The sequence below is a fragment of the Podarcis filfolensis genome, assembly GCF_964270895.1.
Source record: "Podarcis filfolensis genome assembly, chromosome: 17".
In the NCBI taxonomy this organism is placed as follows: domain Eukaryota; kingdom Metazoa; phylum Chordata; class Lepidosauria; order Squamata; family Lacertidae; genus Podarcis; species Podarcis filfolensis.
This window is the reverse complement of record NC_139621.1, coordinates 3,150,031-3,176,811: the sequence shown is the minus strand read 5'-3', so window position 1 is coordinate 3,176,811 and position 26,781 is coordinate 3,150,031. Positions and strand designations below refer to the sequence as shown.

At 46.9% G+C, this 26,781-nt stretch overlaps 1 protein-coding gene and 1 long non-coding RNA gene across 16 annotated transcripts in view; one reads left to right on the top strand and one right to left on the bottom strand.

Annotated features, from left to right (window-relative positions):
* Positions 1-26,781, bottom strand: part of L1CAM (L1 cell adhesion molecule) — a 96,274-nt gene that overhangs the window by 40,786 nt on the left and 28,707 nt on the right. For 11 of the 15 annotated variants that reach the window (XM_083592361.1, XM_083592369.1, XM_083592370.1 and 8 more), the window contains exons 3-11: positions 16,913-16,927; positions 16,533-16,638; positions 11,918-12,114; positions 9,351-9,473; positions 8,259-8,429; positions 6,851-6,962; positions 4,286-4,470; positions 2,132-2,263; positions 1,891-2,034 (exon numbers count right to left, since the gene is read on the bottom strand). In XM_083592361.1, the coding sequence (XP_083448487.1) occupies positions 1,891-2,034; positions 2,132-2,263; positions 4,286-4,470; positions 6,851-6,962; positions 8,259-8,429; positions 9,351-9,473; positions 11,918-12,114; positions 16,533-16,638; positions 16,913-16,927 (1,185 nt within the window). The remainder of the gene's footprint in view (positions 1-1,890; positions 2,035-2,131; positions 2,264-4,285; positions 4,471-6,850; positions 6,963-8,258; positions 8,430-9,350; positions 9,474-11,917; positions 12,115-16,532; positions 16,639-16,912; positions 16,928-26,781) is intronic. The other 4 variants (XM_083592372.1, XM_083592375.1, XM_083592362.1 and 1 more) reach the window with 1 other exon arrangement.
* The window catches only part of LOC310752332, a 182,761-nt gene continuing 170,643 nt past the window's right edge, over positions 14,664-26,781 (top strand). The window contains exon 1 of the long non-coding RNA XR_014542910.1: positions 14,664-14,847. This is a non-coding gene — a long non-coding RNA (uncharacterized lncRNA). The remainder of the gene's footprint in view (positions 14,848-26,781) is intronic.

The window sequence follows — 26,781 nt, the reverse complement described above, 5'->3', positions numbered from 1 at the left end:
AGATACGTTTGGGGCATGGCAAACAACCAGTTCTGCCTCCTCAACGAAACCCATCTAGGGTTTTGCAAGTATATTGGGCCAGCCTCATAATCAGGGTTTTTTTAAGTGAGGGCGGGGGGGGGGGAGGGAGTTTAGGACATGGGTTTTTTTTACAATTAGTTTGTATTAAATATTTTATTGTGTCACAAAACAAACAAATAAACAGGGGAAAGTACATATAGTGTCTCCACTTTCAATTCATAGAGTATTTTTCACATTTTGTTTACAGTCCTTTAAAAACATTTCATTTACAGTCAGACTTTATTGTTAAAGATATTGTGTGGTTGGGGGGAAAGAGAGAGGAGGGAGATAGAGATAGATCTTTTGCTCTATTGCATAGTGTTTGTGTGGTGTTTTTGTGTCAGCATCACATGGGTTGGACCTTTATTTATATATTTTTGTTGGCATTGCAAGAGCTTAGAGAGTCCAGAGCTTGGTTGGTTGCCGTGTGGTTGGTTTGTCTGTGTGAGCGGGGGCAGCGGGGTTGGGGTTGGGTCAAGTTAGCCATACAAAAATTTATGGGAAGCCGCCCTTTGAGAAAAGTTAACCAACAAGCTTAAACTAGCACAGGGAGGGTTGCCATATTTTGAAGAGCAAAAAAGAGGACACATTTGCCGACTTCTACTTTTAAAAAGTAGGATGTGTCCATGAAAAAGAGGATGTGTCCTGGAAAAAGAGGACATATGGCAACCCTAACTGGTCACCCTCACCCCGGTGTTGCTCCCCTTCATCCCATTTACAGCACAACAAAAGAATGACGTATCCCCCTCCCACAGGATACAAACTGGGGAAATTGTAAGTCAAACAGCAAAAAAAACCCAACAGCAATTAAACACATTTAGTCATTTAGCATATTAGATCTTTTTGGTAAAGGCTTTTAATCTGTATGTGTATGTGTATATATATGTGTGTGTGTGTATGCGCACACACACACACTTTTTTGTTATATGACTGTCTGGCCGTATGCTAGCCAAGGCTTAACACTCGTTGACCAGAATGTCCGGAGGTAGGAATAAGTGTACTTCTCTTACGGACAAATGGGGTCAAGTCAGCCTTCATGTTTTCCTTATATCTCCATAAGTAAAAGGGTTTGACTAGGCTCAGGAGCTAGAGGCCCCTGAACCTAATTCACTCTTCCTGGAGAAACCTCTCTTGGCCTTCCCTCCCCAAGAGGCAAGCAAGATGTGAAGCAGTGACATCTGTGGCAACAAAACACATAGTGGGCTGGGGCTGATGTGCTAGATAGCCCAACACACATCACTAAATGACCCTCCAGGAAAAGTAGCTACTAGAGACTTTTAAGCTAAAGGTAAAGGAACCCCTGACCTTTAGGTCCAGTCGTGGCCGACTTTGGGGTTGCGGCGCTTATCTTGCTTTATTCACCGAGGGAGCCGGCGTACAGCTGCCGGGTCATGTGGCCAGCATGACTAAGCCGCTTCTGGTGAACCAGAGCAGCGCACGGAAACGTTGTTTACCTTCCCGCCAGAATGGTACCTATTTATCTACTTGCACTTTGACGTGCTTTTGAACTGCTAGGTTGGCAGGAGCAGGGACCAAGCAAAAGGAGCTCACCCTGTTGCGGGAATTCGAACTGCCAACCTTCTGATCAGCAAGTCCTAGGCTCTGCGGTTTAACCCACAGCACCACCCGCAGCTAAAGACTTTACCTTCTTTTTAAAAACAAAAAACCCTGAAAACTGAAATTCAGAGGAGCCTGCAACACCTTCAGGCATTATTTGCAATGTGAGAATGGTGACACTTGTGTGTGTGCTCTCTGTTGGCTCCCCCCACCTTGCCGCCCTGTGGAGCTGGTCTAGCCCCCCGCACATCCAAGAGGAGCAGATAAACTCACGGACAATGAGGATGTACGCATTGGCCAGGAGACTGCCATGCTTATTATGGGCTTCACACTGGATCACAGCTGTGTCATTGGGCTGCACTTGGTTGAGGATCAAAGCTCCTGGCACCACCTTCCTTCTCGGGTCTGGCATCACCTCTGAAACCCAGCAAAAGAGTTTAGGCCCACGAGAGGAATCATGGCAGTGTGGCATCCCTTTCCCTCACCCACATTCCATACCTGCCCATTCACTCACCTTCTAGCGGGATCCCATTTATCCTCCACGACACCTCGGGTTTGGGTTGCCCATCAACATCACAATTCAAGCGCACATTTTCTCCTGGTGCAAAGATCTCGCTCTCGGGCTCTTTTATCCAGTATGGAGCAGCTGAGAAAAGAAGGCAGAGTGAAAGGGCCGCCTCCCCACCCACAAGCCCCATCTGCAGCCTCACTGCTAACTCCACAGACTCTAATCTCGCCCTCCAGTTCCTACATATCAACTTCTGAAAACTAAAAAGAAATTCAGGATTCCCGCACTCCTGACCTTGAAGCTCTCTCCCCCCACCCCAATTACTGCAGCCACAATGAATGGAAAGCCAAAGTTCAAGCTGCTGTCACGCCTCCTTAGGGCTCCTGCTTAGGGTGGCTATTGCAAAGAGCAATATATTTGTGTAATATGTTTACTGTCAGGTTTAGCACTTCTCTCACACAAGACGCGGAATGCTGGCAGTTTTACTAGTTGAGGTTTATTAGCAATAACAGGCTTTCAGCAATCCGACCTTCCCACAACTCACTTCAGGTAGGTAGCCGTGTTGGTCTGACACAGTCAAAATATATTAAAAAATTGTCCAGTAGCACCTTAGAGACCAACTAAGTTTGTTCTTGATATAAGCTTTCGTGTGCATGCATGGTATCTGAAGAAGTGTGCATGCACACAAAAGCGTATACTGTACCAAGAACAAACTTAGTTGGTATCTAAGGTGCTACTGGACAATTTTTTAATATATTTCATTCCTCACTGTCAGAGTCAGTTGACTCAACTGGCTTCTGGCCCTTCCCAAGGCCAGATATTTACCAGGTCCGCTTACTGCCAGTCTTCCTTTGTTCTAATCGCTTGATCCGTCTCCTACTTCTTGGAGACTCAGGTGCAGCCAATTCCTCCTCCTCTGGAGTTGAACCCAACTCCCTCCTACCACCTGCCTCCTGCTCCTTCATCTCTGTGCTGCTGCGAAAACTTACAGGCAGCATTCCAGAGTGAGAAGAGCTTCTCTCACTTTCATTGTGTGAAGGAATCAAGTTCCTATTTTCCTCTGCCTCTTCCTCTCTGCCGGCCATGTCTCTGACATTTACAGTGTTACTGGTCAAGCTGAAGTTCTAACTTCTTACAAATGGTCAGAATTTCACTGGTTGTTGGCTTTCCACTCTACATATGCACAGAATATTGAGCTGCCTCCCACCCCACCATCCCACACAAAACTGGCTGTCAGTGGCAGGGCAGACCACAGCATGGCAATGACACACTGCACAGCACACTATGGAAGCTCATTGCCAGGAAGGAGAAGGAAGGAAGGGACACAATGCAGCAGCAGGTGGCTCTGTGTTCCTTGCGATATCTAGACCCAGCCTTGCCTTTCTGGAAAAGAATCCTATCCAGGAAACCTTGGCTGGCATGAAGGAGAGACCTCTCAGGGCAGTGCAGGATGCCCTTGGAGGGTGAGAAGTTTGATGGGGCCACAGTGAAGGAGTTGTCCCCCTTTCTTTTTTTACCCTTTTTGTTGTCTTTATTAAAGGATTTTCATAGCTAGCAAGGATGCATACAATGCCTCAGTCCTTTCTCACATTGGGTGTGAGACGCTGCTGTCATAGAGGTGGGAGGGAGAATCAGGGAGAGCGGGGAGAAAGAAGTAGGGTAGTGATTTTTCATTCTTTTCATTAGTGTGCATATATGCAGAGTTTTTGGTCAGTGTTGCAAGGATAGGTTCTTTATTTATCTGTTTGTTCTTGTTGGCAGTGTGAGATGCTGGAGACCAGAGCGTGGTTGGTTGCATTTAGCTGATTGCCGTGAGTTTTTTTTTGGGGGGGGTTACCCCTCTTTTCTCACAGTCCTGACAACAACAACAAAATCTTCTTCCCACTATTCACTTAAAACAAACAAAATTGACTGCAAGTTTAGCACCATGTCTAGTTTGGTCCCCAATTCAATGGGACCTAAAACCTAAGTAATATGGAGGGCGGGCCCTGGTCCTTTGCTGAATGTCTCCCCCCTACTGAAATCTGAAATGAATGGCTTCTCCTAGGAGAGACCCCCTCACACACACCCCACTAGAGTCCTAGTGCCCCGGCTTAGCTGGTGCCCCCTCTTATCCCACCAGCTACGCTTGTATAGTTATGCCTGTGGCTGTGGACATACCCTCGACCGTCACATAGTAGCTGTGGCGGATCGTGCCGTGGTCGTTGTGAGCAATGCACTGGTATTCCCCATCGTCATCCTCCTCCACGCTTGGGATGTGCAGGGTTTTATTTGAGTTCTCAAGGACTACCCGGTCCGAAAGCTTCAGTCTGTTCATGTGGATCCATTCCACGGTTGGTGTAGGGCTGCCAGAGACAGGAGAGAAAGGGTGAGGGTAAAAAATGGCTAATGACTCTGGTTGGGGGTCCAACTAGTTTAATGTCTAAGACCAAGAACCCTCCAGGTGTTGCTGGGGTTCAACTACCATCGTCTCCATTGGCCCACGCTGACCGGGGCTGATGAGAGAGAGCTAGAGCCCTATAGCATCTGCAGGACCACCAGGCTGGGCACAGCTGGAAAGAGCCCTACTATGCTGTCCTATCCCAGATCCTCTCCTCCTCCCTGCTCCATACCGTGTCACTGGCAGTAGTGACGCAATGACTGAAAGCCAGTGTGGTGTAGTGGCCTGAGTGCTGGACTAAGACCTGGGAGAGCAGGGTTCAAATCCCCGCTCAGCCATGAAGCTCAGTGAGTGACTTTGGACCAGTCACTCTCTCTTAGCCTAACCTGCCTCATAGGGCTGTTGAGAGATAAAACAGAGAGTGGGAGAACTAAGTATGTCACCTTGAACTTTTTGGAGAAAAGATGGGATATCATGGTAATAAAAAACAAACATTTAATTGATTAATTTGTTAGATTAATGGCTTAAAAACTTATTGATTGGCTAAATGTATTCTTTTAATTTAAAAAATATTTTATTTTAAAAACAAGAACTCATAAAAACTGCCATCTTAGTAGTGAAATCGCCTCTTGTGTAAGAGAGAAGAGGGGAGGTTTCATCTTCTACAATATGGCTGCTATGAAATATTATCTATTTATTTTATAAATATTTTTATACAACTATATAATTAAAATAAAGCAGGAAATGTCTATATACAATAAAAACCACAGGAAAAAATTAAAACCAGAGACCATCTACTAACTATTACGGAAATATGTTTTCTCAGTTGCCTGCACAAGCTTCACAATGAACACATCAATTATAAGAACAGGAAGTGCTCCATTTCACTGGCTTTGCAGTCATGCAGTAAGATTGACTTGAACCTGAACCGCTTTGCCCGTAGGTCAACATGCCACCACCGTAACGCCCTGGCTCCCCTTCTGACTATGCGCACCAAGTAAGGTTGCTCTTAGTCTTTCTCTCGAAGGTACTCTCTACTCTTTCTGTCATCTTCCAGACAATGCATGAAACCATGACTAAGAATGCTGCCAAAGTGCTTCCTGGATCTCCTTGGCTGGCACTTTCCCCTTCTTCATCCTCATCAGCCAGCCTGTGGCTGAAGGGCCGGGTGAGCTGAGAGTCCCCAGAGAAGCCAACTAGCAAGACGTTTCCTTAATCACACAAGAAACACTTTGGATTGTAAGCCAGCCTTTAAGTGCCTTTCCTGCTTCCAAGCCCACAGGATGCAGCCAGGGGGGAGAAAGGAGGCTGCCCACACCTGAGGATGGGGCTGGACGTCTCTGTTTGCTTGCCAAATCACCAGGGAGGGAAAACTAAAATCCCAAGAGGGTCCCCTCCTCTTCTCCACTCGCAATGTAGGGACTCTGGAGACACATTAAAAAGGAGCTTGCCTGCCCGCCCACCTGCAGGTACTTCTCCCCTACTGAAGCTGCACTAAGGAGAATGGAACCTCAATCTCTCAAATTCCATATCTCTCAAATTCCACACACACACAATCTTAGACCCATCCATACCTCCCTCTCTCAAACATCAAATGTTTCTCTCTCTCCCATAGACAGAGAGAGAGAGGGAGGGAGGGAATCAGATATCTGCTTTAGGCAACCAGAAGGGAAAGATCTGTGAGTGCCCCTAAACCATGAGTGGCTAAGCTGGCCCTCCAGGTGTTGATGGCTGGGGCTGACCATCAGCCCCACCCGCATGACCAATGGTCAGATTAACCAATCCAGCCCTCAACTAACAGACTAATGGAAGAACACCAGGGAAACACTTGAAGAAGATAATAAGGGGTGGGTTTAATGTAGGGATGGGTAACTTATGGCTCGCCACACTGCTGGATTACAGTTCCCGTCATCCCTGACCACTGGGCATACTGGCTGAGGCTGAGGAGAGCTGGAATCCAGTAATATCTGGAGGGCCACAGGTTCTGAATCCCTGGGTTGAGAAAGCCAAGAAGTTACACTTCCATGTGATTCATAGTTGCCCTGTGGAACTCACTGCCACAGGAAGACTGTGAAGGTAGGTAATTTCAGGTAAAATTAATGTGAATTTAGAGAAACTCATGAAGTATCCTAAGGTACATTCATGAATTTTTTTAAAAAAGCCAAGATAACCAGAGGCTGCAGAATCATGCGGCAGCTGATCCACTGGGTGATTGTCTCTGATGGAACTCTTCCCCTTCAAGGATCTTCAAACCTTCCTCTCCCCAACTCTCTCCATGGGTGTTTTGGAGTCCTTTTCGGGTAGAGTTTGAGCCCTTTGACAACAGGTATCTCCAAGGCACTTACAGTCCTGCCACAATGCATTCCAGCACCAAGGGCTCCCCCTGCTTCGCCTCATATGTGTTGGGCATCTTATCCGGTACAATTAGCATTGGCTTCTGGTTCGAGAAACTGTTGGCTGTGGAAGAGAAAGAAGGGAAGGCAACTGGGCAGCAATGGAACCAACAGGGTGCTGAACCCACTCTGAGCTAATCTGACCTGCTGTGTCCCTGTCCCATAGAGCAGCGGCAGCTCCTGCAGAGGCCTAGTTGGTGCAAACTGTGGAAGAGACAGGAGCAGCACTGCTCTTCAGCAGCACCACTTTAAGAGTGCAGAATAGGGGCAATCTCATTTGTCCCTCTGATCTATCAAGGCAGGCATGCTTGCTGCACCCTTTTAACAGAGCTACTCAGCCACAGACCTTCCATTTCTATCTACATTTGCACATCACACTCAGCGAAACCATGGCTTAGTGCCATCACATAAGCATGCAGGCTCCCAGAGAGGAGAATGTGGCTACTGTGCTTCTACCCAGTTGTTGTTCTGCTGCAGCAGTAACCAAGGCGTTTGGCTTGACTCTCTCCAGAGTAACCATGAACTATAACCAAGATCTGCCCTATGGTTTACAGCTTGCAGTTTGTCTGGGAGAGCTAAATCATGAGTCAGGTTCAGATATGTGTGAAGTCAAACCATGGCTTAGTGCAGTGCAGCATAGTAGGGGAACCACTGCGGAGAAGCAAAGTGGCCATGCTCTTTTCTTCTGGAGCTCACATGCTTGTGCGTTCACACAAAGCCATGATTTGGTTTAAATTGACCCTTCTCTCAGTCCCGCCACACTCACAGGCATGCTTGGTAGGGACACGGGAGAGGGCCTTCTTGATGGTTTCTCCCGGACTTTGGAACTCCTTCCCTAGAGAAGGTAGATTGTTGTCCAGCAAGTGAAGACCTTCTTGCTCCAACAGGCTTTTGGGAGGTGACTGCTGGCGCCATGTGCTTTTATTGTAATTATAAAAACAACAACATCAAACTGGGCCAAAGATCAGCCAGAATTAAACTGGAGCTTCACACAGCTGTTGAAGTTGACAAGTGAGGGATTGAAGACAGGTCAGGGAACCTGTGGCCTTCCTGACATTATTGAACTACAACTTCCATCATCCATGACCATTGGTCAAACTGGCTGGGGCCAATTGGAATTGGAGTCCAACGACATCTAGAGGGCCACAGATTGCCATCTCTGCTGTACTTGCCATAGCCTACTGTTCACCCTGTTATACTTCTCCCTTCCTTCGCCTCAAATCTAATTACCAAGAAACTAACACTTTCTCAGTGTATCTTAGATTGGGTGGACAGAAGATCAGGTGACTGATGGATCCCTGTACCTTTCCACCCCAGAAGGTAGCTGCACTTCAGAAATGCAGGGTATCTGAAGACTTACTGGGGAAAACCTTTAGTTCAATGGGCTCCTTCTGGATGATGATTCGAGGACCTTGGAAATGAGCGTTGCAAATATAGTCAGGGCGGCTGTCCTTCATCTGGACGTTGGCAAAATAGAGATTCCCATCCTGGCCCATGGTGACTCGGTCATCTTTTGTGATATGCTCGATCTCTGGAGGGGAAGGAGAGAGTGGAAATAGCAAGGTGGGGTGAGAAGCCACAGCACAGTAGACTGCTTCTTCCACCCCACCTTATCTCTTGACCCAGCCAACGTCATAGGAGAGAGAGGAATCACACCCCATTTCATTCATTCATGAATTGATCAGGTGGATCAGACCAAAGGTCTCCCTTCCAACAGTAGCCTGCCATATGCCTCAGTGAAAGTGGATACTGACAGTCCTGTGCTCTGCTTTCCCCCCACAAGACCTCAGATCTCCTTCAGCTAGCAGGCCATGGGATCTGAATCCCAGTAATCAGTTCCAAGCAAAACCACCTTGATTAATGCATTGAGCTACACTTTCCTGGTCAAAGGTCCATCTCCTAGGGTACTTAGAATGGACTTACATAGAATCAGACCATCTACCCAAATACTGCTTATTCCAGGGGTAGGGAACTTGTGGCCTCCAAAAGTTGTGGGACTACTAATCCCATTTTATCCCTGGCCATTGGCAATTCAGGGCTGGGATTGATGGGAGTTGGAGTCCAACATCTAGAGGGCCACAGACTCCCCAGCTCTGATTCGTTCTGACTGGTTGAATCACAGATTGATCCAGGGTTGCATACATACAAGGCAGGTATAATGTGATCCCCACCCCCATTTTTGTTTTCAATTTACCTGTTGTATGTTGCATAGAGGTATGTGTTAAGAAGCCACTTGTAATAAATATACATAGAAAAATACATAAATATAAAGGCATGTGTCCCAACATTATACTATCCGACAATGAGCCTAGAACCCAAGCCTCTTCCCTCCTGAGTTGAGTAGCCTAACTGCTCACCCTAAGCAGCAGGCCAACTGCTGGCAGACAGTAGTCCCCACCTTGGTCATCTTTGCCACATGATCACACCTGGAAGGGCAACCAGGGATACTCACTGTTGTTCAGCCAGTAGATTTTGGGTGGGACAGCACTTTCAGGTGGGTTGCAGGGTAAGACCGTATGGGTCCCTTCCTCCACTGCAATAGGTGCCACCTTCTCCTTTGGCCACTGTGGAGCACCTGGACAAAGACAGGAAGCAAGGGAGGAAACTGGGTGAGCAAGGGACAGCAAGTGGGGAAGACTCCAGAGAGATCAGCCAGGAAGCATTGTCTGCAAAGTCCTCTGTGTTCACTTCTTCACACATCCAGTTCCTCTTTCCCTCTTACAGAAGACGTACATCCACAGGTCTTTGGGAGGAATTCAGCATCACACTATTCCATTTGTTCCGTCAGAACAAGCATTTCCGCTTGTGCAATGGAGCCATCTCCCTTCTACTCCCCTCCAGTGCTGCTCTAGGGGGTTCTGCTTGGAGGAGTGTGGTATGAATGGGGGTAGGAGGCAAGGAGAGTTTTACTGTACTAGTCGGACTTATCCTGGTTCCTGCAAGCACACCTACTTAGATGAACCTGGCCCTTTGAATATTATTCAGTGACTGGAAATGCCTTGCAGGGCCAAGAGTTCTGGGAACGGGCAGGAGATATGCAGTCCAGAGCACACAGCACCAAGGGGGGGGGTCCTGGGTTCCTGCTCTGTATCCTCAAAATATCCATGTGGAAACAAGGGTGGGGAAATGCAGAGACACCTTGAGAAATGTAATTCAATAAGAACGACAGAAGAGATTAAAAAGAAAGAGGGTCTTGAGGGAGTATTTTCTAGGATTGGAGGAAAAGTGCTGTCCTAGAAGCGATTTGTGCTGCAAAAGAGGCAGAGGCGCTTTTATTAAAAAGGACCTTGGACTGAGGGCAAAATGGGCTCGAGTTGCTTTATCCATAATACACCACCCCCTCCCGAAAAAGCCCCATCCTTCTTTCCTAGGGAGAGGGAATAAGATTGCCACCTACTATACTGCCTTGATCAGTGATGTGTGCAGATCCTCTTATTGCACTGGCTGCTGACGTTCAGCATTAGGCGGGCAGAGATTCATTCATCAAGTCCTGAATATCTGCAGTCTCTCACTCTTTTGGTATTGGGGAGGGCGGGATTTTCCAATCCGCCCAACGTACACATACACTGATGCACAGAACCGTTCCAGCATGTGTTTTATGAAAGCAGATGCATGACAAGGCATGATGGTGTTTGGCCTTGCCTACTCACAAGTAGCAGCTAATGAAGTAGAGCTAAAGGAGGAAAACACTGCTGCAATGCCCCAGAAGAGGGCAGGGATGGCAGAATCTGCCAGAAGAGGAGGAGGAGGGTCCCCGGAGAGGAGGGGGAGAGAGTTCAGGCAGTGATGGGGAAGAGGGTCGCTGTGCACTTGCAAGCGCAGGCTTCTCACTTGGGACAAGTACCGTGCAACTTTAAAGGTAGAATGGGAGGGGGGTGTCAAGGGCTGGGACAACATCTTTGGTTATGCCCAGCCATGGATCCTGGAACTCTGCTTATGAACCCATGAACTGTGCCTCCTATACTGCACATCAGTTGAGGCTGAGGCTGTGTGCTGATTTTATCAATAAAGCTATTGGGATTTCCCAAGCCAAGAATCTGAGGGGCTTTCATATGAGGGTGGAAGCCAGGGCACACTGAAGAATGTAGGGGAGCATGGATTTACCTGGCCTCTGAGGTTGTGGCTTGTGTAAGGCCTGTGATTTGACCTTCCTGGCTCATAGTTCACTCTCAAAAACCACTGAATTCACAACAAAAGCAGCAATAATAATATGCAGTAAAGGGCAAGTGGATTTTCTTTTGGGATTTTTAGTAAAGGTAAAGGAAAAACAATCAGAAGGTTCCAGTTCTGGAATACAGAAGAGAATGTTAACAGACTGTAAAATTTCCCTTCCTCTTAAAAATTTGTCACCGCCACCATTAAAAAGAAAAAAGGCCAATTTTTGGTGTCAGTTCTCTTTTGTGGTTACAGCCAGGATCAATAATGTGTCTCCTCTCCCCCCCCCGCACCCCCCCCCCGCTTCCCCCCACACTTTTGTTTTAACTCCTTCCCTGGCAGGCATGGGGAGGGCGAGGCCAAGCCAGAGGGTGGGGGAGGGGCCCACAGAGGTGCTGATGGAGAGGACTGGCAATTACATCACCCCGACACCATGAATCCATGGCAACGGTTTCCATGGAAACAAGAGCAACTGGCTGCACTCCAGGGAGTCCAGGCAGGTAAAAGGGGAGGTGGGAGGGGGAAGAAGCCGGGGATATACATTTATTGTGAGGGGGAGGGGAGAAATTTATTACTCAGATAACTGGCGGGGGTGTGTGTGTGTGTATGGCAGCATACATGAGTGTGTGCGTATGTGCAGAACTGCAGCCGCAGTCATTGTGTGGCAGAAATGAGCAACATCAGCCAAGCCTGGGCCAGGCATAGGGTGGGTGTGCATGGTGTGCAGCTGAAGGTGTGATGTGGGGCAGGACTGGCGGACGTCCCCATGCAAGGGGGTAGGGTGGGGCTGAAGCAGGGACACCATGCTGGGGGAGACTGAGGGGCACCGAGCGAGGGTGGGTGGGTGGGTGGGTGGGCACTCACTCTCAGCTATAATTTGGCTTTCGGAGCTCATGGCAGTGCCCAGAATGTTGCTGGCATAACACCGATATCTCCCGTGGAACTTGGTAGGCGTATTCCCATTGTTTGTCGTGATGTTCAGGGTCCCTCTGCTGTTCCATTGCGTCATCCCCGGCACCTGCTCAGGATCAAATTCGCGCCCATCCCTGGTCCACCGGAACCTGCCAAGTAGAGAAGGTGCATCAGGAATGAAAGGGAGACCATGCTGGACACAAGAGGCTGCTGCACAGATCAGGAATGCAGCGGGCATCTCTTTAGGCAGGAATTTGGGAGATACACATGGGAGGGAGCTGGAATCCTTTTCACAGAAAGATCACTTCTAAGGCTTGCGGCTAGCAGGAAAGCCTTCTAAAGAGGGAGATATATGCAGAAAATTTGGGGTGCAAGGCAACAGGGCCGGAGGGAGGGTGTTTCTTTTAGGAGATGGTCAGGGATGAGCCCATGTAAAACCAGTATGCACCAGTAGGGGGAGGTGAGACTGGGGAAGCAATGGTGGGAATGGATGGTTATGGGAATGGAAGGCAGGGAGACAATAATTTCTCTCATATTCACAGGAGCTGAGCTGAAGGCAAGGAAGCAGATTAGGAGCTGAGCAAAGGTCAGAGGAAGGTGAGGAACATTACTGGAGCAGCATAAGAGGGAATAAAAGAGATATTAGGAACAGAGTGGAGCTGCGCTTGGAGCACTGTGCAATATCCAGTCTCATAAGCACTGGAGAGACCAGATCCTACGGTGGGAGGTGGAAGCCCAGGGCTGAATGCGTTCTGGCTTAGAAATAGCCAGGTATGGTGCTCAAAAATGCAATTCCTAGGAACAGAATTTCTACAAATATACACTCTTATGCATACATCATTTCTATTTTAATTCTTTATTAGGAATTTGAGTCTTGGCAAAATTTGGAATTTTGTTTTTTTATTCAGAACACTGTAGCTCAGAGGGTTGAGGGGATATGTCAATTACACTTTCTCTCATTTTCTCATTTTTTCTAAACCTAAGTTTAGCTTGCCAAATTTGCACATAAATGAGCAGGGTGGTATTCTTTCTTATGAATATTTGACAGCATTGTAGTGCTCCTTTTCCTAAAATACACATTTCTGCAAGCAATTTCCACTTATATGTTGCATGTCTGTATGTTATTTTATATATCCATTTTTATGCACACCTTTTCCCCAATATGTACACTTTTTTGTTGGAGAACTGCAACTCAAAATTCAGATACATATGAATTTTGAAGGAATTTCAGTTCATTTGTTGTTTCAGGAAATGTAAATTTGGCAAATTTGCAAACATGCAAACTAAACTGAATTCCCCACCCCCATCCCTAGCAAGTATAGATCTGATATCTGCAAGCGTGTGACCAAAAGTATAATTGTTTACATGGCTAGCAATTCAGCAGTCAAGATCAAATATTGTACCTTTTGAAGAACACTGAGAAACACAGAGCAAAATGCATACATACTGTATCTACTCAGACATAAGTACTGTTGAGTTCACTAGGTGACTAGGGCTTACTCCCTAGTAAATGCATATGGGACTGCAGCCTTAGACTGCTGCAAAATACAATGGTTAGATTTGCTGGTTAGTACTAGCCACTGAGACCACATCTTGCTAGTATCCAGACAGCTGCAATGGTTCCCTATCAATTTCTGGGACAACCAAAAGTGTTCGTTTTAAACCTTTAAGGCCCTTCTTAGCTTAGTTAGAATTGAGGTATACAAAAGCCTGCCTATTTCTGTATGAATACGCCTGAGTATTAAAAACATTCTCTGAGGTTCCTTTCTGGCTGCATCCCCCTGCCCCAAGAAAACACACACAGAGTGCGTGAATAATAGAGAGGAAAGTAGGTGAGCTCTTAATGAAATCCCCACCCCCTGACTGCTCCCTAATTTTAGCCAAAAAATAAATAAATCCCCTGATAGCTTTCTAGAAACAGTAGCTAAGTGGCTTGCCTAAGACCACCTAGTGACTTCTTAGTGCAGAGTGGAGAGAGACCTGAATCAGGGACTCTGGTTCACAGCCCAATCTTGAAGTCTCTACACAAAAGGTGCAAATTAAAAACACAAAATTGCAAAGCAATCCAAACATCTAGCTTGCAGGCTTCCCAAATTATTCCCTACTTTGCCTCCTGCCTCCTTATAATAAATCAATGCAGGGGGCTGGGGGGGGCAGCAGTTCATCCATGTCTCTGTATCCTGGGCGACTGGAGGCAGAGATGACTTGGGGCCAGCTCCTCTGCAGGTGGGGGCTCCTTACACTTAGCACGCCCCCACCGTGTTTCCTTCCCAGTGTAAGATGCAGCAGCATCAAGCAATGGAGGAAAATGTGCCTCAGAGCTAAACTCAGAGTGACGCGGAAGATCTGAAATCAGATCTCCTGACATCTTTGACTTGGTTTAAAACCAGCGCTGGTAGTGATGGGGGGGGGGGCAAAATGAGGATGAAGACGCAGCGCTGGGACCTAACCTTTTCTTCCCGTGCTGAATCCTCAGCCCTGAACCTATGATTATCACAGCAACACAAGTGCCTGTCTTGTCTCTAAGAGCTGCCTGAGAAGGGGGAGCAATTTCAACCAGGGAAACATCCTGGATGGAAAAGGTTCGCTCTCCCTCCCCCTCCCCCAGCAACACAACACAGCACCAGTCCAATCTGACCCCTGACCCCTCTCCCCACCATGACTGCTTTTCAAAAACAGAAAGAGAAATGATTACCGTATTTTTCGCTCTATAACACGCATCTGACCATAACACGCATGTAGTTTTTAGAGGAGGAAAACAAGGAAAAAATATTCTAAACGAAACAGTGGATGTATGATTTTTATGGTTCATGCTGTGGCCACAGACATGTGATCTGACAGTGAGTTTGGGGTAGCCCAATGCAAAAATCCTGAGGATCCATGTGGATCCATGCTTTGTAACGTTTTTGCGCCATTGCGGCCCCATGAAACAGTGGGTGCGTGTGTGTTTTTTGGTGCAGGCTATAGCCATGGAAATGCTATGTGATCTGATGGTGAATTTGGGGTGACCCAGTGCAAAAATCCTGAGGATCCATGTGGATCCATGCTTTGTAACCACGTTTTAAGTGGGGAGGGAAGGAAAAGAACTCAAGGGACAAGGAGCACGCGTGGGGTGTGTGGAGAAGGAGCTTTTCTGCGAGCTGAGCGGGGGGGGGGGGGAAGAGCACTGTTGCTTTAAAGGTATACTTAAGGTATTTGCCCTGTGCCTGGGTTTTTTTTCCATTTAACAGTTTGCAGCCTTTTCCTTCCGCTCGTTGTTTTGAGGCAGAATAGATTTGAGCAAGTGAGGAGGACTTGGATTGCAGGGGATTCGCCATTAGCTGTGTAAAAGCGCTCCTCCTTGCAGCCTGAATGATAAGCAGCCACCAGCAGCAATAGAATGGAGCACAAAAAAGCGGTAGGGGCACTAGGACCCAGACAATGCTCAAATCTATCCTGCCTGAAAATAAGCTGCTCCGTCCCGCGGATCAGCTGAGACGCGGGGGGGGGGGGGGGATTTGCGAAGTTTCCCCCTCTCCCTCATGCCCTCCCCAGCCTTTTTTTTTACTTCCTGGTTTTCACTGCGCTGGCTCAGAGCTCGAGGTTGGTTTTATTTTGCTGCTGGTTGCTTAAATTTTATCTTTCCTGCCATCCCTCTGCAGCCTCACTGCTCTGTTTAGAGAGCGCACGGACTTTTGCTAGCTCCGTCCCTCCTCCCGTGTAAGCGGCTGCTGCCGGCTTTGCTGCCATGACTCTCCTTCCCTCCCTCCTCCCCGGCTCCAGGTCGCTTTAAAGCAAGCAAAGCGAGAGCCTCGTAGAGTGTGTAAGCGGCTCCCGCTTTGCTTGACTGATGGCAGCCATGGCTCCGATCCGTGCATTCGCTCCATAACACGCACAGGCATTTTCCCTTACTTTCTAGGAGCAAAAAAGTGCGTGTTTTGGAGCGAAATTTACGGTAGATCCAGTGACAGATCTTCCACATCCTATCTGGTAAGGTCACATTCACACCATAAATTTAAAGCACATTAAATTCGCATGGCTTCCCCCAAAGAATCCTGGGAACTACAGTGTGTTAATAATAATAATAATAATAATAATAATAATAATAATAATAATAATTTATTATTTGTACCCCGCCCATCTGGCTGGGTTTCCCCAGCCACTCTGGGCGGCTTCCATAGAAACCAAAAATACACTAAAATATCACAGATTAAAAACTTCCCTGAACAGGGCTGCCTTCAGATGTCTTCTGAATGTCAGGTAGTTATTTATCGCTTTGACATCTGATGGGAGGGCTTTCCACAGGGCAGGCGCCACCACCGAGAAGGCCCTCTGCCTGGTTCCCTGTAGCTTTGCTTCTCGCAGGGAGGGAACCGCCAGAAGGCCCTCGGCGCTGGACCTCAGTGTCCGGGCAGAATGATGGGGGTGGAGACGCTCCTTCAGGTATACTGGGCCAAGGCCGTTTAGAGTGCTGGGAACTGTAGCTCTGTGAGGAAGTAAACTACAATTCCCTTTAAATGTATGGTGCTGATATCAGCGCACCAACCTAAAGACAAAGCGTTTTGGAGGCTATTTTTGTCATACTTACTTCACTGGGGGATTCCCAGTGGCCTCACATTTCAGGATGACCTCGTCATTTGGGAAAAGAACAATCTTCTTATCTGGCTGCTCCGTGAATTCAGGCGGCTGTAGTACTGGAAAACCAAGGTGGGAGCAAGAATCAGCAACCAGGACCCCTAAGATGGAGAGGGCCATCCTTTGAAGCCCCCCGCCTCCCCCCGCCCTGGACAGATTGCAATAAAACGGTTATACCTTGCACAAAGATATAACAGGACAGTGTCGGTCAGATTCAGAACATGGTAGGAGACCCCTCCCCAACAATGCAATCACACGGACTGGCCCTTCACCTTGTCCTGCTCCCGCCCTAAAGCCAGACACACACTCACACAACATTTCATGAAGACTCACAGTTTGTCCGGTCAACTGCGCCAGCCAGGAAGCAACAGAAGAAAGAGAGAAAGGGAGAAATAAGTGCTTGTTAGTGGCCATTTCACAGAATCACTGCACAGCATGGAAATAAAACATGCAATTTTTCGTGCAAGATGGGGAAAGCGGGGGGAGCACAATCAGAGCATAGGTATGCAAAATGAGTGTGTTTGAGGCAGGAAGCATACAAGGTGAAATATACAAGTATACAAGACAGGGGAGTGCACAAGATGAAATTCTGCAGGACAAGACTGGCACACACGGGGCAATCAGGTGCCTGTCTGCAGTTTGAGTGCCCGAGGTGGACAATGGTCATCAGTCTGCACATTAGGGGGCACCACTGTGTGCTTTGACTGGATTTGTGTGTGTCCTAGAGAGTGAGGTACTTTGTGGCTAGAGAGTGTGAGAGGAGCTGCTGTGCAGAGCAGCAGGTATGCAACTATGTGACACAAGTCATGAATGAGTGAGGCGCTCCATGGGGAGCAGGAGAGTGGCAGACAATTCATGGGGCAAAAGAACTCCTCCCGATGGCCTATTTGTTCGGCATTCATCCTGATTTGCTTGCAAAAAGTTTAGGCAGCAGTTAGATTATAGCCGGTCTTTATTGGACATTTGTTCTGATCTGCAGGGATACGGCCTGCATTCATCCTGATTTGCTTTCAGGGTGTTCTCATGAGTCATGCATTCATCTCATGCTTTCCAAAGCATTTACCTGTCACTTTCCAACTTGCAAAAAGTCAGGTTGTTGTTTTTTTATGTGGATTTCTTGCACTTGGGTGCTTCAGGTTTGAAACATGCAAACCTAAATTTCCGGTATGTGCCTGAATTCCTCCCATCAAAATAGTGTGTCTGGAGGCACCCAAAATGTACAGGCTCGATTAATAAGGTCCCTCTTAAAGTTTTGTACAGCCTTCTTGGTGATGGTGAACAAACATCATCAAGTCATACCCACCAACCAGAATGAAAGCAGTACAGTGGTACCTTGGTTTTACAACAGCTCAGTTTATGAGCAACTTGGAAATAAAATGCTACAAACCCGGAAGTAGGTGTTCCGGTTTGTGAACTTTGCCTTGGAAGCAGAACATGTTCCGCTTCCTGTTGCGTGTGTTCCATTTGTAAATTGAGTCCCCCGCTGCTAGAGGCTTCCTGTTGAGTCTGTCGGCTGTTGAGTCCCGAGCACCACGCAACACAGAGGTGATATTTGGAGCTTCTGTTTTTGCTAATTTTTGTGTTTTGATTGTGTGGCTTTTTCATTTTTTGAACTGTGACTTGTTCTTCGTTTTATGGGACTGACTTGTGACTTTGTTTTTGTGACTTGTTTTCATGACTGTGTGGAACCCAGTTCAGCTACTGACTGATCGATTGATTGTGCGACTGAAGAAATGGATAAAAGTCCCCCATCCAAACAATGACTATCATCAGTTCACATAAGAAACATTAATTTTTATTTTTATAATCTACAATATAGCACAGTACATTATTGCTTTCATTTTATGGTTCAATGGTCTCGTTAGATAGTAAAATTCATGATAAATTGCTGTTTTAGGGGTTGTTTTTTAAAGTCTGGAACGGATTAATCCATTATGCATTACTTTCTATGGGAAAGCACACCTTGGTTTTAGAACGCTTTGGTTTTGGAACAGACTTCTGGAACGGATTAAGTTTGGGAACAAAGGTACCCCTGTATGTTGTTTTGCATCTTGATCTGGCACAGTCAGAGAGCTGGAAAGAGTTGCAATTTCAGGATGCGGGAGCTAGACTAGACTAGGTTATTAAGTGGAGGTTGGATGGTCACCTGTCATGGATGCTTTAGTTCAGATTCCTGCATTGCAGAGGGTTGGACTAGGTGACCCTCAGTGTCCCTTCTATTCTTCTTCTGTGAGCAGGCTGCTGGGCTCTCCCAGTTCACTTCTCAAGCTCTTTGCTCTGAGGACACAGTGGTGGTCGGCTTCTGTTCTCCATTTGGGGCACAACACGGTGTGACTCATAGGAGGGGCTATGTGGGGTGGGGGTGGCAGGAGCGGTTGTATAAAGGATCCTGTTTGGGGGCATCTGGGTAGATTGAATGCCATTCTGGAACCATTTTGGAGAGCCAAATAGGAAGTGGAGAGTGAACCAGGAGGTATCATGTTTGAAGAAGACTGGGGGATTGTATGTGTGTAGGTGCACATGCAGAACAGCAAAAGCATGCATAGATGTTGCCTGTTGTGGGATTGGATATAGTGCATCCACTCCTGCAGGCATTTAAAATACATTTAAAAGACTTCCCCCAAAGAATATTAGGAACTGTAGCTTGTTAAAGATGCTGGAAACTGTAGCTCTGTGAAGGGTAAACTACAATTCCCAGGGGAAGTTACGTACTTAAAATGTATGGTGTATAGGTAGCCTGGATATATCTATATATCTATAGATATAGATATGCCAATCAGATGGCTGATGGGACATAAAAGTCCCTTACAACTTTCCAATTCTAAGATTATATGAAGACAGAAATCTGCCTTTTACCAGATCAGAGCACCTCGTCCAGTATTCTCTCTACACTGACTGGCAGCAACTCCCCAGGGTTTCAGGCAGGGACCTTTGTCCGTCTTACCTGGAGATGCTGGGTACTGAAACTAGGACCTTCTGCATACAAACCAGGGGCTCCACCATTGAGCAATGACTCCTCCCTTTCCTTCCCCAGTGGTCAACCAGCACTGACTGGCTGCTCTGTCTCCCTGCATAGTTGGCTTCCCACTTTTGGAGGGAGCGGTAGCTGCCTCTTCTCCCCCTGGCTACAGAACCCAGCTGTGTGGCTAGCCTGCTGTAGCACTGACTGCAGACCCTCCAAGTGCCCCTATTTTCCAGGGACAGTCCCTGACTTACAGAAGCTATCCCTGCTTGCGATTTGATCCTGGAATATCCTGCTTTTCCTTAGAACATCCCTATTTTCGTTGGAGAAATGTTAGAGGGTATGAAGGCAGCCCAGTACAGGGAAGTTTTTTTTCATGTTTAATGTTTTATTATGTTGTATATATGTTGGAAGCTGCCCAGAGTGGCTGGGACAACCCAGTCAGATGGGTGGGGTATAAATAATAAAATATTTATTATTATAGAATGGAACATCCCTATTTTCATCAGAGAAATGTTGGAGAGCATGTGACTAGGATTGGCAGCTGACCATATGACCTGCTCATATCTAATGGCAACTATATGCACAGAAAACATCAGGTGAAGCTTTTCATAGAATCACCTGCCAGTGGCTACAGATCAAGCTGTTGTTAAAAAGCACAGCTACCATGGATGGTTGGAAAAGTTGGCAATTTTACTGTGAGCAGGTGTTGTGTAGTTTTAAAAAACCACAACTAATTCTGTAAATATCCATTCAAAGTTTAGACCAGGGCTGTGGGAATCCTCCCAATATGCCACGGATCAGACAAAAAAATCCAGCTAGCCTCCTGACTAGCTGGCTGCCTCCTTGCACCCCACCCCCCGCCCCGCTGCCAATTCCCTCAATACAAGCTGAATTGATTCCTGGAGGAAGCGCGTTGCCTCTGGTTGAGTCAGCGACAGGTTGGGAAGGGGCTCCAATCCAATTAGAGGAGGAATAGAGTCTCTTGGGATCCACTTGCCTGCTCATCCAGACATAAGGGGAGGTGGGAGAAGAGAGACACAAACATGGGAGGGGGAGGGGAGAGGGCAGGAAGGAGCCAGGGTGGAAGGGAGAGACCCTGAGGCCTCATGGTGAGACTGGGGCAGCTGCAGGAGAGCTCATAGCCACTGGACAAGCGCTCCAAATTAAATCATGCAAACCGTAACTTCTTTTCAAAATGTTTGGCTCCAAAAGCCAATACATGTTCCCTCCACAAAGGGAAAAAAGTGGGAAGGAAATGTTCAATATTGTTAGAAAAACATGAGGCATTACTCCCTTTTTAGATGCCTGGGTTCCTAAAGGGACTGGGAAATGGATCCCAAGAGGAATTCTACTGTATCTATTACCAACAGCTAAAATTTTCACAGCAAGAGGTTAGCTTCAGAAAGAATCACCATATATAAAGTGTTAAAGTTTGCTAAATTCACTTAGTGCAAAATAGTTTAAGCCTGCAATCCTAAAAGCATTGACAAGAAAGCAAGTCCCACTGAACTGAGTAAACACTCTTAGGATTGAATTACATGTGCAATGGATTATTGATCAGTGCAGTCTGAATTTGTAAGCAAATGCTGAGAGTGTTGGTTAAGAAGATGAGGAACATCCATTCAGCTCAGATGGCTGGTGTTTGGTTATTTAAAATGATTCGTTGTAATTTCTATACTGCCCTAAATCCAAAATTCACAGGGCAGTTTCCAATATAAAAGCACAAAAATACAAGCAAAAACAATACCCCCATATACAGATTGATCACATATAGCTCTGAACCTGATGACCCTCAGTTCCAAAGAGAGACAGGAGACTTTTCTAGAAACCGAGCCCGTGCTTTGCAACTCATTTGCAAAACATACTGGCCTGGTATCATCGGGCTGCGGCCCAGCAAGAGTCTTGGACTGGGTCTCTCGTTGCTGGGAAAAGGATTCCACTTGGGAAGAACGTGGCTGGAAGAACTGGAGAGACAGGTGCCCTGCTTTGCTGGTGTCCCGCCATTCTGGCTGCCCCTGCCTCCTCACCACACCCCCAATGATCCATCAATGCTATGGGTCCCACTAGCTCTGCTTGGGGCCCCAATGAAGCCCCCAGTTGTAGCCATGATGCCTTGTAGACGGGTCAGGCTGAGGGCGAGGCAGCGGAAACTTGGGGGCAGCCGAGCCGTCCTGTCGACAACACACAGCAAGTGCACAACAAAGCGCTGATTGTTCAAACTGAAGCTCTGTGCCTTTCTTATGCACTCTGAAAACTTGATTAAATATCATGGAAATAAATAGCATTTTGGCACATTTGCCCCCTTTTTCCCCAAGCATGCTCTACTTGAACGTTTCTGTTCTGTTCTGAATGAAATATATTAGACATTTAGGCTTTTAGGCTCTCCTAGCACAGAGCAATGCCATAAAACACCAGGAACTGCCTTAAACTGACACAGGCTGCTGGTCCATTAGCTCAGGCAAAAGGCATCCAGGATCCAACTAGATGCACTGCTAAGGACACTGGTCACAGTGCTAGAGCCCCAGCCCTGCATGCCTGAGGTCCCGGGTTCAATCCCCAGCATCTCCAGGGGGCTGAGAGAAGACTCCCTGATGGAAACTCTGGAGGGCTGCTGCCAAGGGCCAGACTCAGGAAAGGGCAGCTGCTTGTGACATGATTTGGCTTGCTGTGCTTCTTCTGGGTCAGAAGTACAGGGTGGGCTAGAAAGTGAGGGAGGGGCTTTAAGCCCTTGAGGTGGTCCTGCTGCAGACTCTGCCCCCTCATGTCAGCACCAACAGCAAAGAGCAGCCATGGGGAAAGGGGGCTAATCCAAATGGGACCTGTGCAAGGGCAAAGGTTAAAACCCTCTTCCTTCCACATAACATACCCCAGTGTAGATCAGCCCCTCCCCACTCATGCATGCCTGATACAGTGGTACCTTGGGTTACATATATTTCAGGTTACAGACTCCGCTAACCCAGAAATAGTGCTTCAGGTTAAGAACTTTGCTTCAGGATGAGAACAGAAATCGTGCTCCGGTGGCACAGCAGCAGCAGGAGGCCCCATTAGCTAAAGTGGTGCTTCAGGTTAAGAACAGTTTCAGGTTAAGAATGGACCTCCGGAACGAATTAAGTACCTAACCTGAGGTACCACTGTATTTGTAAAGGAAAATCAGGCTTGCAAGGGTCAGCTCTGGTGATTAATGCTGCATCTAATGTCCCCCTTAGGCAAAGAAATTTCCCAGCTCTGCTATCCACAATCCTTTTAACCTGCAGGTGCCAGGAGTTGAAGGGAGGCATCTGCATTCAAAATCCTATTGAATGTGAGTTCTGTTGGTTCAGAGTCTGCAGGGATGACTCAGGGCTTCTCCTCGCTATAGGCCAGCCTTCCACAACCTGGTGTTCTGTAGATGTTGCTGGCATGACCAATGGTGAGGGGTGCTGGGAGTTGTAGACCAGGGGCATCCTCACCTGCACTAAAGGGCCATCCAGCTGGCTACACCTTGGGCTTTTCATCGCTTGGCCAAGAGCTTTCTATTCCACAGGGCCTCTGAGGAAGACCAGATTAGTTCTGCTGGGGCCACGTGGGGCTTTTAGTTCTGCTTCTCTGTTGTCGTTTTATTGTTTGGATTCTAATTGAATTCTGGATTGTTTCAATTTGTATTCAATAGCAGTGAGCTTCCTTGAGGGCAGAAAATTAATTAAGGAAGAGCAGGGTTGTCAGAGTCTCATCTCCACACAAGTAGCGCCAAACATTCTCGCACATTAGACCTGCAAGAAGCAAGTTGCAGGTACCCTAGAGTTCATACTAGTCAACCTCCTAGACCAGTGCAAGGTGTTTTTGTTTTGCATATGTGTTCTACCAGTGGATTTAGAATGGACTGTCCACATGCCATTCTGCTTTATTAGTTGCTCTGCAGTGCTTCCACAATGTCTTGAGTCCCATCAGGGAAAAAGGCAGGGTGTAAATTAATAATGATGATGTTACTGCATTATAGAGCAACAAAAGCAGGACAGAAGAGAAAATGGATCATTTCTGGTATTAAAAGTTCCAGGATTTCAAAAAGAAGTCACAGGACATGGAAATGGAGCGGTATCTGCACCGAAAAACATTTGCAGGCACAAAGGGCATTGAAAGCAGGATCACATGTAATTACATTGGAGGCAAGCATGACCACAAATCATCATCATGACAGCACGATAAAAAGTACATATATTTTTTCAATGTAAGAAGGAAAGCACTGGGAAGCTTGAAGTAATTTTGAGCAGAAAAGCAGTGGGAATGGAAAGGATTAAGCATATTCTTCCCCCTCAACCCCCACTTCCCCAATTTCTGTTGTCCCCAATTGCAGCCTTTTCAGTTGAAAAAAAAAAGTTGAGAGAGATATTGTTCTCCTCTGTCCCATTCAGAAGGGGCACTGAGTTCATCAAACTCAGGCCCACATCCACCCTGCGGGGACAGCCCTGCCTTATTCTTGAAACAGAGATGAGGGGACTTGTGTGCTCTCCAGAAAGCATAGCCAGTGGTCATCATCATCATCATCATCATCTGGAGGGCCAAAGACCCCCAACATCTGTCTTACAACTTCTGCCTTAACCACACTCGCTCCTCATACCCCTCAACTGTCCTGGTTAAATTGGGACATCCCATTTTTTGGTTCCTTGCTGTCACGCGAGACCATGGCACCCAAAAACATGTAAGAGCACAGTGTCTAAAAACGTATGAGAGCACTGTAGCCAATAATCCACAAGAGTACTGTCATGGCACCCATGAAGTGCATTTTGAAGCTCCGTACTCTCGCGCGGGTCACATGACTTGCTTGGGAGCATGGCCCAGAAGACACACATCCCGGTTTGGGGCTGCGACATGTTAGAGAGTATGCAAACTGAGGAAGAAGATACCACTCTTCCCTTAATAGCAGGTATTGAGCTATTGCAATAAGTATGGAATGATTGTCCCCTCCCAACACCTTGTACATCAAAAAACAGTAAGTACTCAGGTGCAGCCGACAAGAGTGGCTGGGGAAACCCAGCCAGATGGGTGGGGTATAAATAATAAAATAATAATAAAACAAAAAAGCTTTTCACACATTACATTTTGTTTTTAAGGTGTGCATCCAAAAATGTAAAGTGTGGGTCAATTGATCAGAAAGCCAGGAGTGGCTGCACTGCATGGCGAAGAGGAAGTGTGGAGCTGGCCCAGAAAAGCATGGCGGGTCATTGCAACAATGAAAATAATGGGCAGCCCATGTAAAACAATTCAGTACATTTTTGCAAGGTCACCTTTGGGATTCAAAAAGAAAAGGTCACAAAAATGGTGAGACAAAACCAGCACCTGGGGCAGATCTGTGCAATCCTTTAAAGTATGGCTTCTAGCAGATTCCCAGGAAATGTAGTTTTCTTGTCACAGAACTACAATACTCAGCATTCTTAACAAACTACAGTTCCCAGGATTCAGTGGGGTGGGTGGGTGTCACATATTTAAATGTGCTTTGCATAGATGGTGGGGATTTGCCCAGCTCCAATTTTTTTTCACCACACCTGCTATAGTGAATATGTGTCACTGCTATCTCTGGCAAGGCATGTTGAGCCTGGGCCTTCCTCCCAACCCCTGAAGATGGCACAGATGGGTGCGGATCACCAAGACCCTTGCAGCATAACCCCGGTCCCCATCCCCAAGGTCGTTTGCCTGAGGCATTGCCAAGATGCCCAGTGGACTTCAAGACCATACTCACAAGCCCGCTCCTTTTCCTCCTCTGGAGCAGAAAAGGATGGCAGAGGCTGCTTAGGAGCCAGACCAGGAAGCTCCAAGCCTCCACTTCCCACAGCAAAGGCAGGCGAGTGGGGGGGGGTGTCTTTGGCTGCCCCCCAGCAGAGGTGTCCTGAGGACTTGGGCAGAGCTGGAGTCAGACAAGCAAAGGAAGGACAGGGACCAGCGGTCACAATGTTTGGCTTAGTTAACATGGACAGCCAACCATTGTGGGGCCCTGATTGAGATTTTTAAATTACATCCCACGGGAGTAACATTATACTAGCATTGGTTGCATGTGACCTGTTTACTGAGTAGCCATCCTGATTTGTTTGCACAATGTTTGTGGGGAGGTTATATGCTGTTTATTAAGCACTCGCTTCAATTTGTTTGAGGAGAATATATGATGCCATGTGAAATCCTCACTTTCCATAATGGAAAAAAATGCTATTCTTTTTGGAAGTAGGTTTATTGTGAAGGAGCCCAAACCCACCTTAATTGCATAACCTGAATTTGCCCCAATCTACTAATGAAGAACCACATCTTTATAATATATTGGAAATCTCCACTGACAGGGCATCCTTTCAGGGATGCATTTCTTAACCTTCTCCAGCTGCTTCCAGTGGCTGAAAGCAGGGCCCTTTTTGGTGGTGGCACCCTGTCTCTGGAATGCTGCCCCCAGGAAAGCTCACCTGATAGTTATTCTTATGTCTTTTCAGACCTTCTCATCCTCCCAGCCCTTTTCAGGGATTACCTGGATCTGCTCCTGTGATGCTCCTGTGTTTTTATTACATCTGCTGTTTCAGTGGGACTTATTTTGAGTCCTAGAATTGGACTGTGAAAGTGATGTCAACAGACTTTCCATACACTGGGGTTTACTGCTTAAGGGCTGTGCAGTCATTGTTGAATCACCTAGAGATTACAAGGGTCCAGCAAGTGCTTCTGATGCAGTGAAATAATAAGCAATCAAATCTTTTATCCAAGTCACTGTTCAGTTTCCCCTAGCAATCACAGCTGTTGCATACTAGTAGGCAGGGAAATAATGATCCACAATAATACAAAAATGCCATATACTTACAGGCTGGACAATTCAAAGCAGTTCCCAAACATTATCTTTACAGCCCTGTAAAGTAGGCCACTGTAGCTTTCTCCTCTTTACAGATGGGGCTGAGGCTTAGAGGGAACAGCTTGCCTAGGGCTACCTTGTAAGTTTATGACCAAGATGAAACTCAGAATTTCTTGGCTCATAACTTACATTCTTAACCCATAGAATCATATACTGTTTCCCAGTTTGCACATAATGGTAAGCCAAAATGAAACAAACTTGGTCTTACTGAAATGAGCAAGCAAGCTGGTGCCCACTGCTCACATTTGTGCCCACTCCTCCTTCCTTTGCCAGACCAAGAGGAAATAGACCAGAGCCCTGGAATAGCATTATGTGCAAACCAGAGCTCGTGGTTAGTTTCTCTCGAGGCACGCGGCAGGAACCAGTTTCTTCTTGGCTTGATCT